The 23,278-nt window shown below is 34.1% G+C and overlaps 1 protein-coding gene across 1 annotated transcript in view; it reads left to right on the forward strand.

The window, feature by feature from the left end:
• Positions 1 to 16,835: 16,835 nt before the first annotated feature.
• Positions 16,836 to 23,278, forward strand: part of LOC121417656 — a 44,414-nt gene continuing 37,971 nt past the window's right edge. The window contains exons 1-3 of the mRNA XM_041611391.1: positions 16,836 to 17,037; positions 18,814 to 18,921; positions 21,213 to 21,215. Of these exons, the coding sequence (XP_041467325.1) occupies positions 16,836 to 17,037; positions 18,814 to 18,921; positions 21,213 to 21,215 (313 nt within the window). The remainder of the gene's footprint in view (positions 17,038 to 18,813; positions 18,922 to 21,212; positions 21,216 to 23,278) is intronic.

Consider the following 23,278-nt stretch of genomic DNA (forward strand, 5'->3'; position numbering starts at 1 on the left):
GAGATTGAGGTTATGGAAAGTGCTGATTCACCAAGACATTGTTAAACGGGATATTAATACTCTCATATTCCCAATAAAAACTAGTTTGTTGTCTTTCTTTTTTTGCAGGAGTTTCTGCATTTATTGTAAAGTCAAAATAAATTTACAATACATAAACATATTCGTAGTATGACATTAAAGTACATTGTAATGTGACAAATTTACTGCATTGCCATAACAAAATTTAGACATGAATACAATTTTAAGGATAAGCCAAAGAAGTGAAAAACAAATGCAATAGCAAACTATATAAGCAACATAAATGCTTGAGTAATAGCCGCCAAAAGGGAAAAGGGGCTACATGGAAACCAATTATAATCCATAGGTCTGGAAGAAAATCTTACGTCACAAATCATCAGGAAAGGAGAAAGAAGAAAAGTGAGGAAGTGAAGTGTGCGTGTGTGTGCATTGAATGTGGATTGAAAACAGCTAGTCTTGAAATATACATTTTGAGATAATTATGGATAATAAAGAAAATCAATTATAAAATTATTTCATTTGTATCGTGAAACCGATTTTTTTTCTTTTTACATGAGAGATACTTTTTTGCAACAAGATTTGTTTTGTATTATTGCTGTATGTATTGAGGAATGAATTTACCATTCAAGTGGGACTATTATAGCAAACCTACACTCCTCAACTGTTAAGAAAACCCTGATTTTACAGAAAAAAGAAGATCTTACAGAAAGCAAGAACATAATTATTCTGTAAATTCATAAAACAGGAAGTTTACTGCAATTTAACAGAACAGGTCTGTTCAAAAAGGGGAAAGGGTGTTTTATTTAAGGAAATTTGTAAGGTTACATACACCAAATATCGATTTCTTGTAATCATGGTAATCTTACGCAATGTGGTAAGATTACAGGTGTTCTCGAGACTCTGCTGCAGGAACTTCTTTTATTTTAAGGATAAATTCACAGTGCAAAGTGTTGCATTATCGGTAGGGAGCCTTGTAAGAATTTAGTAGTTGAGGATCTGCGGTGGTAAGCTGCTTCGTGTTTTCCAGAGCATAATGAACGTGTTTTTAGCTCCTTATGGCGTTGCGTGGCGCCCGTCGTTCGTCCACAATTTCAAAATGCTTCTTCTTCGTCATTTCAAGTCTGATTTCAGTTCTGTTCGCTTTATATCATAGCACTAGACAAGGATCAAAACTTCCACAGAGATTTTAAAAGGTCATTAAATATGCTAATCCATGTACATTATTAAAAATTCACCAAAAACTGCTTCTCCTTCTTTATTAACCGATTTTTTTTTCCTTCCATCTGGTAGAGTTTCATGAAGTTCACCAAACTTTTACACATATTTTTGACCTTTTGAATAGAACATTTTTTGGTTATTTAGGCGTAATTTAAAAATCACATAAAATGTTTATTCTTCTTTAATTGTTGACAGTTTTTGGAATTTTCTTTTTCCATCTGGTAGAGGTTTATGAGGTTCACCAAATTTTTCCACAAAGTTTTGAAATTCGGGTAGAAAATTATTTATGCTTATTGATGCAAAAGTCATAAATCACAGAAAATGCCGTTTCTTCTTTATTTGTTGACCGATTTTCAAAAAGCTTCTTCTTCATCATTTCGATTCCGATTTCAATTATGTTTGCTTTTTATGATAACACTAGGTAGGGAACTAAAAACTTTTACACTTAATTTGGAAACGCATTAAATATGCTAATTTATGGGCATGTTTTTAAATTTACAAAAAAAATGCTTCTCTCTTGGTGTTTGCTGACCGATTTTTTATTTTATTTTTTTTGCTTCCTTCTGGTAGAGCTTCCTGATTTTTAACAAATATTTACACAGAATTTAGAAATTTTGACCAGAAAATTTGTTACGCTAATTTATGCGAAATCAATGAATGTGTAGTTTAAAAACGTTTCATAAAATGCCCATTCTTCTTTAATTATTGACCAATAATGGTTATTTTTTTCCTTTCATCTGGTAAAGCTGCATGAGGTTCACTGAACACTGACACAGAATTTTGACATTTTTACTAGAAAATTATTTATGCTAATTTAATGCAAAATTCATATATCACTGAAAATGCCTCTTATTCTTTTTTTTGTTGAGCGAAATTAAAAATGTCTTTTCTGCGTCATTTCAGGTCCGATTTCATTTCTTATTGCTTTAAAGGATATCACTAGGTTGGGGATTTAAAAGTCTTATACAGAATTTTTAAAATCATTAAATATGCTAATTTATTTGCATTTGTCACAATTCACAAAATGTATTCATAATTGCAAAATATGCTTCTTCTTCCTTATTATTTGTAAAAATATATGTTTCTTTTAAATCCATCTGGTAGAGCTACATGTCAATAAACTTTCACACAGAATTGAGAAAGTAATTAAATATGCGAATTTATGCATATTTGTCTAAACTCACAGGAAATGCTTTTTATTCATTTGACTAGTAATTTTGATTGTTGGTTTTTATCTGAGAGCTACATTTAGTCATAAATCACCCCCAAAAATGCTTCTTCTCCAGGCGATTCACCAATTTATTGAAATAGTGAGAAATTATATAATTCCTAATTCAAAACTACGCTTTTGCTCAGTTTCTTTCCGAGCAATTTGATAATCTGAATTAATTATGATACCGACGGGGGTTACTGACATGGATTATCATTTTTTTAGATTCTAATGAATAGGAAATTACAAAAATTGCAATTTCATTTTGATATAGAATACTTGTACTGAATAAACTAACGAAATATATTACAAACAAAATTTCCATGATGGAAATGATGTCTTATATAATCGTGATCAAAATGTCATTCTTACTGGAGAAAACAATAAGCGGTCAAGCATGCAGTATCGTTCTTAGTAATTTTACTGAAATAATTTATTTTAAGCTTCCCAAAGCAAACGAGATATATGCATTCCTAAATTAGCCCTAATGGAAATTATGTCCTATATAGTAATGTAATTCTTTCTGAGAGAAAATACGCATTCAGTAATGACGCGTTCCCCAGAGTTATTTTTACTGAAACAAATTATATTCAGATACGAGAAGGAAACGAGACATGTGCATGCATAATTTTCATTAATTGAAATTATGTCCTATATAGTAATGTAATTCATGCTAAAGGAAATAATACATGGCCGATAATGCAGTATTCTTTCTGAGTAATTTGTTTACTGAAAAAAGTGATATCAAGATATGAGAATCCAATGAGACATACTCATACATAATTTGCACTTATGGAAATTATGTCCAATATGTAATTCATACTAAAGGAAATAATACATGGCCCATAATGCAGTACTCCCTCCTAGTGATTTTAAATGAAAAATTATATTACGATACGAGAAGCAAACAAAGCATACTGTATGTATACATACTTTGCGATGATGGAAATTATGTGCTATATAGTAATGTTATTCATACTGGATGAAATTATACACGGTCGATAATACAGTATTCCCTCTGAGTAATTCTTACTAGAGCAAAATTTATTAAGATAAGAGGAGCAAACAATATATCTGCATACATAATTTGCACTGTACAACAAGCATTCATGCATAGCTCACACATCAATCACATACTTCTCCTATTCCGCCAGAGAGCACTTTAGCCTGGGATCCTATAATTGTTCACTTGGTGTTAACTTGGATTGCTACCCTTATGGAGCAAACACAGTGTTACTCATTAAATAGGTTAATATATTTGCATTTTTCACGATTTCATAAAATGTATTCTTAATCACAAAAAATGCTTCCTCTTCTTTATTATTTCTAAACATATTTTGTTTTTTAATACATCTGGTACATGTCAATAAACTTCCATACAAAATTTCGAAAGCCATTAACTATGCAAACTTATGCATATTTGTCTAAACTCACAGGATATGCTTTTTTCATTTGTTGAGTAATTTTGATTTTTGGTTTTTATCCGTGAGCTACATTTATTCATAAATTACCCACAAACATGCTTCTTCTGCAGGCGATTCACCAATTTATTGAAATAGTGAGAAAATATATGATTCCTCATTCAAAACTACGCTCAGTTTCTTTCCGAGCAATTTGATAATCTAAATGAAATATGTTACTGACATGGATCATTACTTTTTAGATTCCAATGAATGGGGAATTACCAAAATTACAATATCATTTTGATATATGCCTAACAAAAAAAGTAAGCCCCCCCCCCCCTTCCTCAATTAAATTGCTGTAACTTTCAAACGGAATTATTTTGAGATATGATATTTCGTAGGTAATGTTTTTTTAAGCAACTCCTGGAGAAAGATGAGATTGATTGGTTGAGTCATGCATGAGTAATCAAAGATTGAATTAAAGATGACCATTTTTGAAGGTCACAAGAGTCGTTCTTCAGATTGGGCAAAAGTTGTTGTTAGGTAAATTTTAAAGTGTTAATGCTGTTTTACTATCCATCATTTAGCCACTCCACAAACAATTTTGATATCGTATGTTCATGGTTGAGTGGGCACAATATTGCAGGGGCCGCAGAAGCAGGAGGGGGGGGGCGGCGGTGTTACACCCACAAATGTAATAATCGCCCACAAATGTAATTACGCCCACAAATGTAATAACACTTCACCCGCAAATGTAATAAATTTTGATCGCCCACAAATGTAATAATGCACTTTACCCACAAATGTAATAATGACTTTACCCACAAATGTTATAAATTTGAAGGGTTTTTTTTGGCAAATCCGTTATGAACTAAAGTCCTATAGTAATGTGTTCATGTAGCACACAAGTGCAAAGTCTTTTCTCCAGACCCGGTTGTGGCAAAAATTATAATATAAAGCCAAAGTCTTTATTCCAGACCCTTTTTTTAATAATAATATGATCCCAAAGTCTTTATTCCAGACCCGGTTGTTTAAAAAATGATAATATAAGTCCAAAGTCTTTTCTCCAGACCCGGTTGTTTCAAAAATTATAATATAAAGCCAAAGTCTTTCTTCCAGACCCGGTTGTTTCAAAAATTATAATATAAGTCCAAAGTCTTTTTTCCAGACCCGTTTTTTTATTATAATATAAAGCCAAAGTCTTTATTCCAGACTCGGTTGTTTAAAAAATAATATAAGTCCAAAGTCTTTTTTCGAGACCCGGTTGTTTCAAAAATTATAATATAAGTCCAAAGTCTTTTTTCCAGACCCGGTTTTTTCAATAATTATAATATAAGTCCAAAGTCTTTTTTCCAGACCCGGTTGTTTAAAAATTCATAATAATTATATAATATTGATAATATTTTTGCCCCCCCCCCCTCCTGGAAAAAATTCCCCCTAAAAAAAATTCCTGCGTACGGCCTTATTGGTCTTTTTTTTCTTTGTTTTTTTCTACTTTATTTTAGAAACACTTAAACCTACACACGCTTTCTCTGGATGGTAACTGTTCTAAAAATGAAAAGATACGCATTTTATTTCTATTTCTGTAAATAAAATACCTGCATATTGACACGATGAAGTTTACCAAGTGTTGATGTAAATATGGAAGTGAAATTTTATTCCAACGATCCGTCAGAAAACATGATATGAGTTCTGTTCATGTATTCTTTATCAGATATTTTTTTAATCAGCATTCATTATAGGAAGGCTAGGAAGACTTGCGCATGAGAGAACTCCAAAAGCATCAGTAAGGTAAAATTCAGAATTACTACAATGCATTAAAGGTCAAGTCCACCTCAGAAAAATTTTGATTTGAATCAATAGAGAAAAATCAGACAACAAAATGCTGAAGATTTCATCAAAATCGGATGTAAAATAAGAAAGTTATGACATTTCAAAGTTTCGCTTATTTTTAACAAGATAGTCATATGAAAGAGCCAGTTACATCCAAATGAGAGAGTTGATGATGTCACTCACTGACTATTTATTTTGTTTTTTGTTGTTTGAATTATACAATATTTCAATTTTACGAATTTGACGATTAGGACCTCCTTGCCTGAAGCACAAAATGTTAAAATAATGGAAGTCCACGTGTTCAGGGAGGAATGAATCTTCATTTCACATGACAATGACGAGAAAATCAAAACATTTCATATTTCAAACAATAAAAAAACAAAAGAAATAGTGAGTGAATTACATCATCGACTCTGTCATTTGGACGTAGCTTGCTCGTTCATATAACTGTTTTGTGAAATGAAGCGAAATTTTGAAATGTCATAACTTTTTTATTTTACATCAGATTTTGATGATTTTTTCAGTGTTATGCTCGTTGACTTTTTCTCTTTTTATTCAAATCAAGTTTTTGTTGGGGTGGACTTGTCCTTTACAGAGGACCATACAATGGTTTGTAGACAAGCGTATATAACAGACCGGATTGACAATGATCCAGCAGACTGTAACAATTACCATGCTGGGAGCCCTGAATACCATGCGCTATGATTATATAAGAATAGCATTATAAAAGAAAAGCAAAATATTTTTAGACTTGATATTCACCGCTGATCATGATAATGATGGTGATGCTGCTCTACAAGTCATGGGAACTAGTCCTGACCTAGACATGTCCAGATAACATATTGTTTAGTCAAGCAGGTGTAGCCAAACTACTGAAGACATTGTTAAAGAGAACAACCTGAATGAAGCTACAAGGCCAGACGGAATCTCTGCAACATTTCTTTTGTTATGTTATTTCGTTTTGTTGTCTTTGTTATTCCAATCTATATAAGAAATTTGATTTAATTTAAATACTGTGATTTGTTCTTGCTAATCCTATCATCTTGTCAGACTAGCAACACAACTTTAGAAAGTGAATAACATATTTCCAGTATTTTTCCTTGAATAAAAATCATATTAGGATAGCAACATATTAAATTGAACAACTCAAGTGTTTTCACTGCAGTCAATGTGAGAAAAAATAAAAACTTCTTCAGGATACTTATTTGTATAATATACAAATAAGGCACATTTGCTAGCTTTTTAAGAATAAAAACATTGAACTCATTTATTAATCATGAACTTTTGTTCAAATTACTTGCTTTGGACATTTAATTTGCAATCTTTGGATTATTTTCCTTATTTTCTATTTTAATGGCTAATTTGCATAATATGCAAATTGATTATCAGGCATTGGGATGAATTATCATGCTTAGTGATAGTGGCATATAAATATCAACATTTCAACATTAATGAAATGTTTTCAATATGAAAGAAATCACAATATCTTGGCTTTTTTTCCATATAACGATGCTTATTTACCTAATGTGAAAAGGGTTAGAATTCATTAAAATTTTTATTAAAATCATTGAATTCAGTTATTTATCATGAAATTTCATTAAGATTAAATTGTTTTGGACGATTAATTTGCAATCTTTGAATTATTTCCTTTCTTTTTTAAACTTTTTATGGCTAATTTGTATAATATGCAAATTTCATAAATTTCCACTGCTCGGATTTTTGGAACTTTCAGTATGTTGTTTAGGGGACTTTCCCAGAAAGCATTTCAGTGAAATATCCCGTGTTGCAATTAGTGGTGGGTTACCCCCCCCCCCCCACTATTCTGGCTAGATTGACTGGACTAATAACCAATCACTCGGCTCGAGGAATGAAAGTTCTACGATTGTTACGGTCTTAAACTCCTGCTATAGTGTAGCTCGCTCCCTACCTCATTCATGTTATTGGAAATGTGTCATGTGCGCACTCTGCCTCTGGTACCATTTTTTGTACACCAACCTGACACCAACCATGCCAACGCACCGGATGCACATTGATCCACTGCATGCACACGTACACGATCGCCTATTACTTGCTCTAAATTAAAATATGTGCTGCATTTTTTTTACCAGGGTATTATATGTCTTAAATCTCTTTTCTTTTGTGATGAGAAAGATGTGTTTTTCAAGAACGGACTACAAAAGTTGGGAAAAAAAGAAACATACAGAGTGTTGAGTGTGATTTTCGCGCATAAACTCCCCATTCACTGTGCGCTTGTACATTATATTTGCAATTGAACACTTTTACGCGAACTTACCAGGCGAGTTACACTATAAGCAAGATTCACCTATAAGATCGTAACATACGATACCCTTTACGACTTGTTCTACACGTTGTAGGATCCATGTTTTTCCTCGAACCTGTCATTTGTGTCTGTAGCATCGCTCGGGGAAAACGAAAAGCATCGTTGGAGAGAATTGAAAATATAGAGGGGGCTGGACACAGATAGCAACAAGAGAGGATGATTAAATAAAAGGGTAGATGTTTGTATTATTGGTTCATAAACACACACAATTGGCATGGGAATAAAGGAGGCGGATGAATGAGAAAGGGAGAGAGAAAGTATGAGACACAAAAGGGAGGGGGATATTGAACGAGTATACTAGAAAGAGAGAGATATGTTTGTGTGTATCGATGTTTTTAGAGAGGGGGAGAGAGTGACAGAAAATGATGCATTGGTAGATGAAGAAAATAGGGGACGAGAAACAGAAGGGGGAGTGGGCTAAGGAGAGAGAATGCGTGAGAGAGGTATATTTGCACGTGCACTGTGGGATGAGAAATAACGGGTGAGAATGGACAAAGAGCAGGGGCGGGGGTGATGACAGATTTATCTTAAAAAAAATACAAAGATACCGTTTCCGCCATGAACCACAGAACGGTTCGGTGGGGGCTCGGTGTAAAAATGGTAGAGGTAAAAATGGCAAAGGTAAAAATGGCAGAGGTAAAAATGGCAAAGGTAAAAATGGCAGAGGTAAAAATGGCAAAGGTAAAAATGGCAGAGGTAAAAATGGCAAAGGTGAAAATGGCAGAGGTAAAAATGGCAGAGGTAAAATGGCAATGGCAAAAATGGCAAAGGCAATAATGGCAGAGGTAAAAATTACAGAGGTATATATGGCCAGTTTTAAACCCCCAGGCCAAATAATCCAAAAGCGACTCCATGTACAGTAGATTAAATAAGAAAGGTTCTAAGAAAATCACAATCATAATGTTTGACTAATTGAAAGGGTAACATTTTAAAATCATATACTGTAGATTTTCTTCACCAAAGTGATAACACCTGAGTTGGATTTTCGTAATTTACTCCTGGACATGTCCAATCACTCTTCTAATATTCAAATTTGAAGCACACTTTGGCTCCCAAGTATTGTACTAAGTTCATTTAAGGGAAATTCACCCTGACATAAAGTTTATTGTAAAAATAGCACAACATATTTAAAATGATATTGGTTAGGGCTTTTTTGCCTCTTTTTTACCTCTGCCATTTTTACCTGTTACCTCGGTGGCTGGGGTGATCACGCTGAATATTACGAATGTTTCATACACACCCACCATACGCCTATAGCGAACATACAAAAACCTAGTTCATGCGCTGGCCAAAAAAAATATATTCCAATTTATTGAGAATTCACCATTTCAAAGCAAAAAAATGGATCCGATTCAATTGGCTTACAGTACAGGCTCGCGCCAAAGCACCCAGTTATGGACTTTAGACCCGCCAGGCTTGACTATAAATAGAATATTGAATCACTCTGCCAGTGCGTATTACCGTTTACACTGTGCAATATGATATGAAATGCATTATCAAACAAAAACACTCGGGCGCCATTTTAATCTGCCGGCTGAGAAACGACATTACTAGGGAGGTAAGTTGCTTTAAAACAGGGAAATGGGGGATATTATTACCGTTCAATGTTGCCAGTGCTGCAGTGATTTTTTTAGGATATGTATTAACACCATAACCCATAAAATGCATATTTGCTTTCTAATTTCTTGATATACGTTATGCATAACCGCGGCAAGTAACAATGCAATGATTACACATAGCCCAATGAATTTGATTTGGCGTTATTGTGCAGCCGAAGGGTGCGAAATGCAGCAGATATTTTAGCTTAGGAAATGCTACAAATATAAAACTTGGTACAATCATTCTTCACCTAATACTGACCATTTTCAGGTGTGGTGCAAAAAATTACATTTTTCGTAGCAACAGTTTTGATAAGTACCAACATTACACTTACAACTGACACTTTAAGGGGAAATGCCACAGAAACTTTCCCAGCCGAGTGATCCCAAGAAGCAGGATCCCCCCCAAAAAAAAAATGGCTGTAAGCCATATACTCCAAGTGGCGTCCATGCTGATGGCCACCAAATAAGAGCATTTGTATTCAAATCATGTACATTATTGCAGCAAACAAGAAAACAAATAAGTTCTGCAATCTGATCCGAGCTGTGAGTTGAATGATAGCAATATATTGAGCAGAAAATTGTAAATTTTTGGGGCACAGCCACATCAAATTAGTCACCGTACTTAACAGAATATAGCATCATGGATTACAATATAGACTTCTCAAAACGTGGAAAATAACATATTGATGCAAATGAAATGAAATGGAATGATTTTGCCCCCCCCCCCAAAAAAAAATCTATTTAAAGATGATACAATATCAACAATACAAAATGTAAACAATAGTTCATTCAAATTTGAAAATATCTTTGTTGAGTTTTATCACATGGTGTCACTACACCGCAGGAAATATATTGCATCCACTGAAATCACTGAATAAATTACTGAAAATTTCATAAAAAACAAATAACCAAAAAGAAGTTTTCGAAATTATGCAGTTTTGGGGGGAAATATGCACGCCGTCAAGAACATTCATTTACTGGACCGATGATGCCATGTTCCCTCTCCCTCTCTCATGAAATTTGGCTCATACATTAGTCTTATTGTGACGATGGGCAAAACACATTCTACGCCTAAAGTATGTGATTGCGTTGCCATGGTAACAACAAATTAAATATCGAAAATTAGATGAAAAAGTTGTGATTTTAATTACTTTTTAATTTTTAAACTATTTCTCATGATATTGGGAACAGACATAAGTCTTTAGATGAGACTTTACAAGACACATTTTTGCATGTGTCGGAAATTGTGTTGCCATGGTAACGGTATATTCTGGCAAAAATTATGCAAAAATTTTGCAGTTCCAACTACTTCCTCAGTTTCAACCAGTTCTTATGAAATGTGGCATAAACATTATTCTTGATGTTAAGATGTGCAAACTATATTTTATGACTTTATAAAAAAAATCATGTTGCCATGGTAACAAATCAATATCAAAGTTAGATGAAAATCAAGTGATTTGAACTCCTTTATCAGTTTCAAACTGGTCAATTCTCTTAAAAATTTGACACATACATTAATGTTGAGGTGAAGATGTCTAAGACATATTTATGTCTGTATCAGAAATCGTATTGCCATGGTAACAAAATATTTCAGAATTAAATTACGTGAAAATCTGAAATCCTTCATTAGTTTTCAACCAATTCTTATCAAAGTTGGCTCACACATCGGCTTTGAGGTATAGATCTGCAAGACATATTTGTGTGTGTTAAAAAATGAGTTGCCATGGCGAAAGCATATTAAATCAATAAATGTGTAAACACATCTAATGGACTGAAATACTTCTTCATTTAATGACACAGGCCTATGCTCATGAAATTTAGAACACTAGGTTTTGACTTGAGGTAAAATATTCTGCAAGGCACATTTTCTCATTCATCAAAATATGTGTTTGTGTGGTAACTACACACACCAAAACAAGATTAAGACAATGCTAACTGTTGTTTGGCTACATGTGTACACAGAGAACTACAATGTAGCTGTAGGCTTAGTACTAGTTTTAAGAGGGTGCTAGACCTCTAGATCTCAAGCTACAGTCCCTTGCTTTAGATCTAGGTCTAGATCTAGATCCTTTAGATCTAGTAATAGAAATAATCCAACGTTAGATATCTAGCCTACTTCATTTAAAGGCTTAACGTTAGATGAGTAGATCTACTGTCTGTAGACTAGCCTACATTTATTTTTTTCAGAATCTATATTGAGCATGTTGAGAGTCTGCAAATCTAGTTCTAGGTCTAGATAGGGTCTAATTTTTAGTCTAGTTATTTAGTCTAGATCTAGGCTAGCGCTTCTAGATCATACAGTAGACTAGATCAGCCAGTTAGGGCTACCGGCTAGGCTAGAAATAGAATCTAGAATGAATTATATATAGCACAGACTAATATTAGGCCTAGATCTAAATTCTTACATAAATCGAGGCCAGACCTAGTCTAGTCAAGACTGAGCTGTTGGTCTAGGTTGGTCTACGACTGTGGCGATATAAATCTAGTTTGGGCGATACATGTCGTATCGCCCGAGGCCAGTCAATACTGCTTCATTGAAGACAATTTATTAAAAGATTGAATCATGAACGAATTCATTCATTTTCTTTTTTCTTGTTGTTATAACATCATAGTTCACCGTTATTTTACCAGAATTAGGCCTAATTATGGAATAATATTTTATCGCTTGGGATTGTACTGTACAGACACAATTGACTAGGATGTTATTGTTCCAAATAATAAAGCTCATAGAATATTTTTTTTCAAGCACACTTTAGATCATATAAAGTATTGATATTTTTGTTTGATAATAACATTCTCTCAGTAAGTGAACAGTTGGTTCACTGACGTTCAAATCTCCCCACTATTTTCTGTAATATGTTTAAAGAACATCTCTAAACTAATATCCAAAAAGGCAACAACATTATCATTTTCCATTAACAAGAACTTTATTTGTATTTGTAAAGAATTCATGTACCTTTTTGATTTGATTTGATTTATTTCCCAAGTCTATATACACATACATTTCAAACATATTAAGGTATACATGGTATATCGATTCATAAAGCTTGACAGGATGAACCCATGAAAGCTCAAGAGCTTATTTCCAATGGGGTCCTAAATACATGTAGTAAAATCACACTTTATAGTAATGAATAGCAAAACGTATATACACATTAAAAAATTGAAATTAATATCAATCAAAAAGCAAAATAAATAAAATAGAGAATTCATATACATGTAGAAAACAAAAGTAAGAAGACATAAAAAAAGGAGAAGAAAAAGAAAAGGAGGAGGAAAAACAACAGAAGGGAAGAAGAAGAACGAAAAGAAAAAGAAGAAGGATATAGGAAGATGATCAAGAAGGGGAATAAGCTAAAAGAGATAAGAGAGAAAGAAAATAAAAGAATGATAAAAAAGTGAGAAAAGAAAGGAGAAGGAGCAAAAAGAGGAAAAGAATATGGAGAAGGGAAGAAGATTAAGAAGGGGCAGGAAGATTAGGAGTAATAAGAAGGGTATGAGAAAGAAGGGAAAAAAATATCTGAATATCACTTTAACTGTAAACAAAAACAAATTAAAATATAATTGCTAAAACTGTTGACAATCTCTCGCAAACAGTTTGGAGAAGTTAACTCATTTGTTCGAGTATCTCATACTCATTGGCTGAGTAATCTTTTAGCACTCTCTTAAAATTTGCGAAGTTTCTGATCGCTTTAATGTGATTAGGGAGAGAGTTCCAGTACTTTATTGCATTATAATAAAAACACTTGTCAATAAGGGCAACGTTTTCGGGCAATACAAAGTTAAATTGACGATTTCTTGTGTCATGATCATGCAAATCTGTAACAAGATCAAAGTTAACCTTCTCAATGCCAGCCTTGGGAATTCTTGCCTCAATATTGTTCAAAATCCTACAATGTAAATATTTTATCCTAACATGACGCAAACTTAAAAAATAATTAATTTGTATTTTCATTTTTTTAACTTATTCTTTGATTACTCGTACTCATTTCGCTATGAACTGCAAATTGCATGATCTTTTGCGCGTAGATTATGTAATGAATCAAAGTTGAGGAGCTTGCCTTGGCTGTTTCCAGCAAACACCTCCGTTTTACTCAGGCTTTAGAATACAACCCCCCGTAAAAATAAAGATAATCTTAAATTTGTTAAGTTTGCTCCTCTCTTCTGTATTAGTATGAAAATGAATTTGATATATTATATGGTACTGACCATCACCATCGTCATTAACATTTTCTTTAAAGGCCATCTCTACGACTAGTCAGTGCATGTACATATTTATACAGTATTTATTCTTGACGGCGAAGAGAAAAGGTGCGAGAGTAGTCCACAGGCACAGGCCCTGATTGAAAATTTGATTAACATGTGTGTCTCCACGCAAAGACTAGGACACACCAAACTGTTTTTTGAGGGCTTTCAGTACAAAAGGCATGTGTAGGCTGCAATTCAGACCCTTTACTCTCCTCAATTAAATTTCAAATTAATCAATTAAATATATGTGCCACTGCGACTATTTTCCAATGGAATTTTAATTACAATTACTAATTACTTTTGTCAGTTACAGTTACATTTTTAATAATTTTCTATAACAGTCATGAATAAAACAAAATTTTATTCAGTACATAGTATCACCTATTTCAACATACATGTAAGTGTAAGTTATAGAGAAACTGACAACATGAAGATTTCAGTTACAAGGACATGATTCTGCCTATTAATCTCTTTGATGCTGAAGAAAATGACATAAAAAAGGTCACGAAATTAAATCAAAGATTTAAAATGTTTATTGTAAAGTTATCGAATGTAATTAAAGTAATTGGCAGTAATTGAAATCAATTTCATTCTTTCCAATTGAAATTTCTTTCCCTTTCAAAATTTCTATTACAATTTAAATTACCAAAAAATGTTAATTACGTAGTTGATCATTTGCGTTGTAATTGAGCCCATTCCTGCCCAATGGGTACAGATTATGTAGACACTACCCTTGTGGAGATTTGACTATCAAAATATATATTTTTTTTTGGCTAAAAAGAAAAATCCCGTGCAGACAATCAAAGCACCGTAAGGCATATTTGGTTATCATTCCTTATAGTTGGGTAGATATGATCAAAATCATTGCATGACCGTCAAGTTGGGTATATATGCGTTGGGCGTCTAATTCAAGTATCCGACGGGTGCCACTTGGGCACCTGGGTATTTCTTTTAATCGACGTCATAGGGCCACGCCCACTTTTTCATACCTCTTAAATATGACTTTCATATTTTACGAATAATCATTTCATGTTTGGTATAAAATTAAAGCTAATGAAAAATCAAGTGCAAATATTTTAATCCCTGTGCATTCAAATGACGTAAATGTCAGTTAAAAGTAATTTAAGGTCATAGGTCAAATTGCATTACAAACTTAAGTAATAAATATAAGGCGAAAATATGCTTTAAATAGAAAAAAAGTTATACATTATGTGCATTTTTTTTCTTTGAGTTAAGTTGAGGGTGTGCAGATGGGTGCGACCTTGGCATCTTGAGTATTTTTTTTTCTGACGTCATAAACCACATAACCTTCTTCCATTCCTCTCAATTGATATTTTTCTATTGAGCGGAATAAGCATATCATATGTGTGATATCAAATTATAGCAAATGTCGTATCCTCTTCAACCAGATGCTCACGGGATTCCCTTTCCTCAACAATCTCGACTGCGTGTATCTGCCTTAGCTGTATACTTTGTTTCATACTTGCAGTATGAATTATGACTTTCATCGACACGTACGTTCTTTTAATTCGTGGCAGCAACCACTGTGTCATAAACAAGTACGTACTATCAGATATCTTCTGAAGATGTCATTATGGTCATGGGAGTAGAATCATATATATTTTTTCTCTGACGACAATGGCATTTTTGTTCTACCAGACTATTGTCCTTTACGGTTTTACAAGTCTAATCTTCATACTGATGAAAAGGTAATTGATATTAAAGATATGATATTGAAACTATAGCCTTCTATAGGAGAAAAAGCTGACCGTGCACAGAAAATTCCTTTAATAGGTTGGGATACCATGTTTTGTTGATTTGGCAAGGGGGATACTCTATCTCTTTCCCAACTAATAACAAATGGAAGTCTCTTTTAAATTGCTTTGCATTAGTTCACATTTTTTGCAAGAAGAAAGATGCTCAAAAGATTAAGAGCCTACCCAACTGAAAAGTCAGCAGTAGAGCGTGCTCTTCTTCAGTTTTTTGGGAGCTTTATCTGGAGAGAATCTGATCCGAAAGACTCCCTTGCAAGTTACCTTCCATGTATGGATGTGAAGTATAAATTGGGAGGGCATTCCTGTACATGGTCATAGCACAGTGGATACTCCCATCATCAGGGAAATATTGTTCCATGTGGATTAAAATTGGGGCCACCATATGCAATTCTAGGGCTATTGCCACTTGGTTTATCGTATATATTGTGCCATTCTAAGTATATAAGTGAACATGCAATTAAAATTGAAGAAGGGGAAATCAGTCTTGAAGAGGGATATGCAGATTCAGAGTGGAAGTCTTTCCCTTGCCAAATTTACACAACATGGCATCCCAACCTAATACGCATTTTTCATGCCTTGTGATTCATATACGTGGATGTGATTTTGCATTTGCGATAATTTGATATCAATATGATATGTTTATTCCTCTCAGTAGAAAAGTAGCAAGAGGAATGTAAGTCGGTGTGGTTTATGACGTCACATAAATAAGATTCCTCAAGATGCCAAGGCAGCAACCATCGGATTCTTAATATGCACACCCTCAACTTAACTTTAGGCAAAAATGCATGTACTATATACCTAACTTGTTTGTATTTAAAACATGATATTTATCGCCTTATAATATGTATCACTTACATTTGGTATGCAGTTTGACCTTTTATGACCTTAGCTGAACCTTTACTGACATTGGCGTGATGCCCAGTGATCCATATATTTTTATTGAATTTTTCATAACCTTTAATTTTATAGCAAACATGACATGTTCATTTCGTAAAAAATGAAAGTCATATTTAGAAGGTATGTAAAAAGTGGGCGTGGCCTATGACGTCAATTTAAAATAAATGCCCACGGGTACCCAAGTGGCATTCGTCGGATTCTTGAAGTAGACCCTCTATACTACAACTTTCTGCAAAAAAAGCATACATACCAAACTTGACGGTTATGTTGCGGTTCTACTTGACTATTAGAATGGATGGAGTAAGTGACGAGCTGATCTTGAAACTAGCAGAGGAGATAGGGAATGCCTGGAATTTGCGGAAACTAGCTCTGAAATTGGGGTTTTCGTTGTCGGATGCAGATATTTTTGTGAAAACCAACCAGCTGAATGGAAGAGTGACCAGTGAAGGAACATTGGAGATGCTTCGGCAATGGAGGAATAACACCCCAGCAGGTAATCAGCGTAATATGATAAAGGCGGCACTCGAAAAAGCACAACTTAGTGAACTAGCAGATATTCATTTTGGTAAGTGCTATCATTTACGTGAGTACATATTGTATCAACTTTAAAATTATTTTTTTATGTTTAGGGTAATTAAGAATTATGTTTGAATTATATTACTAGTATTGCATAGTTCGTATTTCTTTGGCGCCATATCTCAGATGGCACTGTGGTAAAGACCTGTCGGAGCTATTACATATGGTACTTTAGTTTCCACTGCACCTTTTCTGAATAACAACAAAAACAGAAAAAAGAGTGATAAAGAGAGAGAGAGAGAGAGCCAAGCCCAAATATTTATACAGTGTGAAGTCAGAATAAATTGTTTCGTCAGTTTTAAGTTGCCTTGGCTTGTCTGAAGTAAGAACCTTTAATCAATGATTTATTGATATGTCCTGAAAGAATTGCTGTTCCCGCGTATTTTGGTAACAGTTTCGCATGGATCTATAACCTGCCTCAGAAAATCTCCAGAAGGTCGGCTTCAGTTGGCTAAGTGGGTGAAGAACAAAGTGTCCAAAAATCCTCAAGCAGGGTCGAATCCTGCGGAGAGGGCAATTGTGATCGCGTTTAAACTAAAGCGAAAAATGCGAGTTCGACATGGTCCGCGATTACAAACGGAAGTAGATTCACATACAATGCTATGCTAGACATTAAAATGTATAAACTGCTTTATCTAATGGAATGGGGGGGGGCACTCAGTATATAATGCATAGTGGGTTTGTGCCGCGGAGGGGACCCCCATTTTTACACCCAGATTTCCGTTCCAAGGCATAGCATTTTGTCTTATTGAGAAAAAAAAACAAAGAAAGCCGCTCCAAAGCATAGCATTTTGTTCTTATCGGGAAAAAAAGAAAAAAAAACACTCCAAAGCTTCGCATATTTGTCGTTACGCCGCTCCAGTCGCATTGATCTGCTGCAATTTTGGTGAAAAGCGGCCGCCGAACGCTGTCCGACCATCGTCTCTGGGCGAGCGCATCCGGCGGAGGCCGCGCTAGCTGCAACATGCACGCATATCCGTTCCATAGGGGTGCATACGCACGTACTCACACACTGGCGATCCGTTCCAAGGACCCCCGTTTTCACAAAATTGTAGTTCCGAAGCCTGTTCCGAGGACCCTCCTTTGTTCAATAAGCCCGCTCCAAGGCCCCCGTTTTTTGTCTCGCCCGCGGCACACCCCTACCACTTTTTTGGTCGAGTGGATACCATGCGCGACCATGGGGTCTCGAAAAGCACCCTAAACACGTATTTTTCATAATCTGAAAATACACCCCTTAGCAAATATTGGCGTGTGAAACCTTACCCTTAACAAGTATTGGAAAAAAAATACTATTCGCAAGTATTCCCTATATTGTGCCCCTAAACAAGTACAGGGATATTTAAAACACGGACGTCGGTCGTCGGTTTTACCTTATACCTACATCATTGGATTTAATACAGCCCAACTCGCGCAAATCGTACTCTAAACACGTAGTGTTGGGGCAAAAAGTACATCCTTAAGAGTCTTGATTGTGTACCCTCGCAAATTTGACTCTAAACACTTAAATTTCCTAGCGAAATAGATACACGTTTTTTTTTTATTATTTTAGTGCTTTTGACACCCTAATTACGTTACGAACGTAACGTGCCTTATCTTAAAAAAAAACGCGCATGGTATCCACTCGTCAATGTAAATCCCCCCCCCCCCCCGGAATGCAATCTTATTAAGAATGTGTTTTCGTTCACCCTTAAAGATCAACCTAGTACAAATGGAGACCAGAGAGAAGAACATACCCGCAAAAGGTTTCGAAGTGAGCTCAGTGATACCATTGTGGAAAAGGATGACATTCCTACTATACAAGGTATTTGTCCATCTCTCTGATTCTTACAAATTTACATATCTGCAAAGGAATGCTAACAGGCACTTCACACGTATACATGTACATACCCGAACATACATCCACACTAAAGACAAATGCTGCAATATGGCCTATGACTAATCAACGTGTACTGCTTCCATCAGTGCCACGTGCTTGATAGTGGAATTCGACGATTTTGTTTATGTACTTTATCTTTGCGAATTGTTATTTTAACTAAGCTCTCTTACAAAACCTAAGATAGTGGGGTAGCATGTATAGATAAGACTGCACATTTTATACCTGCTTTTGGATCCTCTAATATTACTTATTTCATATCAGGGCTCATCCATAAAATTATAGGATCACGGTGTAGTTCCACATATGCTACCAAGATTTCAATCACAAGTTCCATAATACGTTTATTCTTAATTCTTGCCATTCTCTCTGCTTTCCCTCACCTTATTTGACAGCCGGTAAGTATACAACTGTTTACATTGATATTTCCCAGTATTTTGAATTATTCTATACAGGAATGTCTTTCATCTTCATTTCTGTTTATTCATTACAACAATGAAAAAAGAATCCTTCATAAAATCAGATATGTTTAATACAACGTAAAGTCACTTGGATCAACCCACAGTTTAAGCACCAATAAAATCCATTGGTGTTTGGTGTAATATGACAAGAAAATGATTTTATTTTTGGATGTTCTAGAATTGCTCATGAAAAAGAATCCTTCATAAAATCCGATATGCTCAACACAACTTACAGTCAGTCACCGTGATTTAACCCACAGTTTTAGTACCAACAAAATCCATTGATATTGGGTGTAAAGACAATAAAATAATTCTAGTTTTGGATCCTCTAACATTCCTTACTTCAACTCTGACACTCATCTAAAACTACACAAATAGTTCCAAATACCTTTCTAAGTACGTTTTCGATAAAAAGGTTCCATAATATTCATATATTTTTGTTATTATAACCCTGTTTTTGGATCCTCTAAGATTACTTATTTCAAACAGGGCCCATCCATAAAAATTATAGGATTACTGTGTAGTTCCACGTACGCTACCAACTAAGATTTCAATTACAGGTTCTATAATATTTTTACTTTATAATCTTGTTATTTTCTCTCTTTTTCATCACCTTATATAACAGGGAGTAAGTATAAAGCTCATTACAATTATATTTCTAAGTATTTTGGATTATTTTTATAGTGGATGTCTATAGGCTTGATTTCTGTCTATTCAATACAACAATGAAAGAAAGTCCATCATGAAATTAAAACATGTTAAAAGGTCAAGTCCACCTCACAAAAAAAGTTGATTTGGATCAACATTGTAACATTCTAACATTGATTATCCCATAGTAAAAGTACAAATAAAGTCCACTGGTATATACTTTAATGACGATGAAATATTTCTATTTTTCAATCCTCTAATATTCCCTATTTCAACTCGGGCACACATCTAAAACTACATTAATAGTTAAAAATACCTTTCCAAGTACGTTTTCGATAAAAAGGTTTCAAAATATTCATATGTTTATGCTATTATACCTCTGTTTTTGGATCCTCTAAAATCACTTTTTTAAACAGGGCCCATCCATAATTACAGATTACAGTGTAGTTCCACGTACGCTACCAAGTAAGATTTCAATTAGAGGTTCTATCATATTTTTTATTTTATAATCTTGTTATTTTCTCTCTTTTTCTTCACCTTATTTAACAGGAAGAATAAAGCTCATTGCAATTATATTTCTAAGTATTTTTGATTATGTTTATATTGAACGTCTATAGCTTGATTGCTGTCTATTTAATACAACAATGAAAGAAAGTCCATCATGAAATAAAAACATGTTAAAAGGTCAAGTCCACCTCAGAAAAAAGTTGATTTTAATCAACATTGTAACATTGATTATCCCATAGCAAAAGTACATATATTAAGTCCATTGGTATTTACTTTAATGACGATGAAATATTTCTCTTTTTGAATCCTCTAATATTCCTTATTTCAACTCTGACACACATCTAAAACTATATTAATAGTCCCAAATACCTTTCTAAGTACGTTTTCGATGAAAAAGTTTCAAAATATTCACATGTTTTTGCTATTATACCCCTGTTTTTGGATCCTCTTAGATTACTTTTTCAAACAGGGCCCATCAATAAAAATTATAGGATTACTGCGTAGTTTTACGTACGCTACCAAGTAAGATTTCAATTAGAGGTTCTACCATATTTTTACTTTATAATCTTGTCATTTTTTCCATTTCCTCACCTTATTTAACAGTCGGTAAGTATACACCTCATTACAATTATATTTCTAAGTATTTTGGACTATTCTTTAGAGGAATGTCTCTAAGCCAGATTTTAGTCTATTGAATATATGAATGAAAAAGAATCCTTCATAAAATCCGATATGTTCAACACAACTTACAGTCAGTCACCTTGATTTAACCCACAGTTTTAGTACCAACAAGATCCATTGATATTGGGTGTAATGACAATGAAATAATTCTAATTTTGGATCCTCTAACATTCCTTACTTCAACTCTGACACACATCTAAAACTACACAAATAGTTCCAAATACCTTTCTAAGTACGTTTTCGATAAAAAGGTTTCAAAATATTCATATGTTTTTGCTATTATACCCCTGTTTTGGATCCTCTAATATTACTTATTTCAAACAGGGCCCATCCGTAAAAAAAATTATAGGAATACTGTGTAGTTCCATGTACGATACGAAATAAGAATTCAATTACAGGTTCTATAATATTTTTACTTTATAATCTAGTTATTTTCTCTCTTTTTCCTCACCTTATTTAACAGATTGTAAGTATACACCTCATTACAATTATATTTCTAAGTATTTTGGATTATTTTTCAGCTATTTAGCTTATCCCGTTGCCAACGGGAGCCGGCTATATACGGTTCCCTAAAACTCATTCATGTACGGGAGCCGTATATAGTCGGTTCCCCAAAGGCTATTACTCGAATCCATTTGCAGGCCTTAAAAATACAATTTCATACTATGTTTCTGCCTTTTCTGTGTTATAATTACAATGTCCATTAATTAAACTACACATTCCAGAAAGTCATACGTTTTTACCTTTTGTTTCTATAGTTTATAAAGCATTATAAAACGAGTTATGCTTCGATGAGAGTCCAATATTCGCGTACAGTGGGCATTGCCGCGATGAAAGCTTGATTTCAATGATTTTCAGTTTCGCAGGACCACGTATACACCGTAATCAATAAGAGTGAGGGAAAATAATGGGAGCAGTGAAATGCAACCCAAAACGCACGCAGAGCTGCGTGCGTGCGCTGATATGATCAACGATAGATCGAAAACGATCGACATGATCGATACTATATTAGATTGCTTTCTCTAAATGGGAAAACTTAAATATTAGACCGTGTATTGGAGCCCAGAGCCAGTTCTCCACCGGATAGGGGATGGGGTGTTCATGGGAGGGTGGGGGGGGGTAATGACAAGGGCTGAGTTTGTGTTTGAATTTATTTGGGTGAGGAGGCCGAGGTGATGGGTCAAAAATATATATGCTGATGGCTTCAATTTCGTTTAGGTTTTATTAATGATTTATTTTTGTATTTGGAAAATTTCTCTTATGTTTTTTATTTGACACTGGAAAAAAATCAATATGTTGAAATTTCTGTAGAAGTTTCTTCTTGATGCATATATTATAATCAATGTTATTTATAATTATGTATTGGAAGATGTCTGACATTGTGTTTTATTGTAACATTCATGAAAATATTATGTTTCAAAGTTTTATTTGTTACATATATTTTATTTTGTATATGAATTGAAGTTGTCAATAAAAACTACTCAATACAAAAAAAAATGCTAGTGAGGTTTCAAAATGGCGCCGTTGGTAGAATATAGGAAGAAAAAAAATCATGATTTCAGTTTATAACACATCGATTTGTGTTTTCTTCTTTCATTTAGGTGCATTATTTTGCCTCTTGAAAATGGTTGTCATAATATTCAACTTCATGAACTGATCAAGCTAGATTAAACTAGAAGAGAGTACACGACTTTAAGTTGATATCGATTTCTATATTCCTAAACAAAAGTGTATACAGCTGGCTATTGAGAATACCTCGGATCGTACATACACTCTATTTTGTTCTAACGATACGGATGGGGTAATTGATGGAGGCATGGCCCCCTTTCCTTTGAAAATAACAAAAGGGCATCCAGCGAAGATCAATAAAGTTGCCACTTACTAACAATGTAAACGAGTGACTTGAAAGGGAAGGATGTACGGATGAATTCACCCTTTGTCAGTTTGGTTTAACACCAAAGAGTGATAAACACCGTGACATAGGCATA

This window comes from Lytechinus variegatus, chromosome 6 (genome assembly GCF_018143015.1).
Source record: "Lytechinus variegatus isolate NC3 chromosome 6, Lvar_3.0, whole genome shotgun sequence".
NCBI lineage: Eukaryota > Metazoa > Echinodermata > Echinoidea > Temnopleuroida > Toxopneustidae > Lytechinus > Lytechinus variegatus.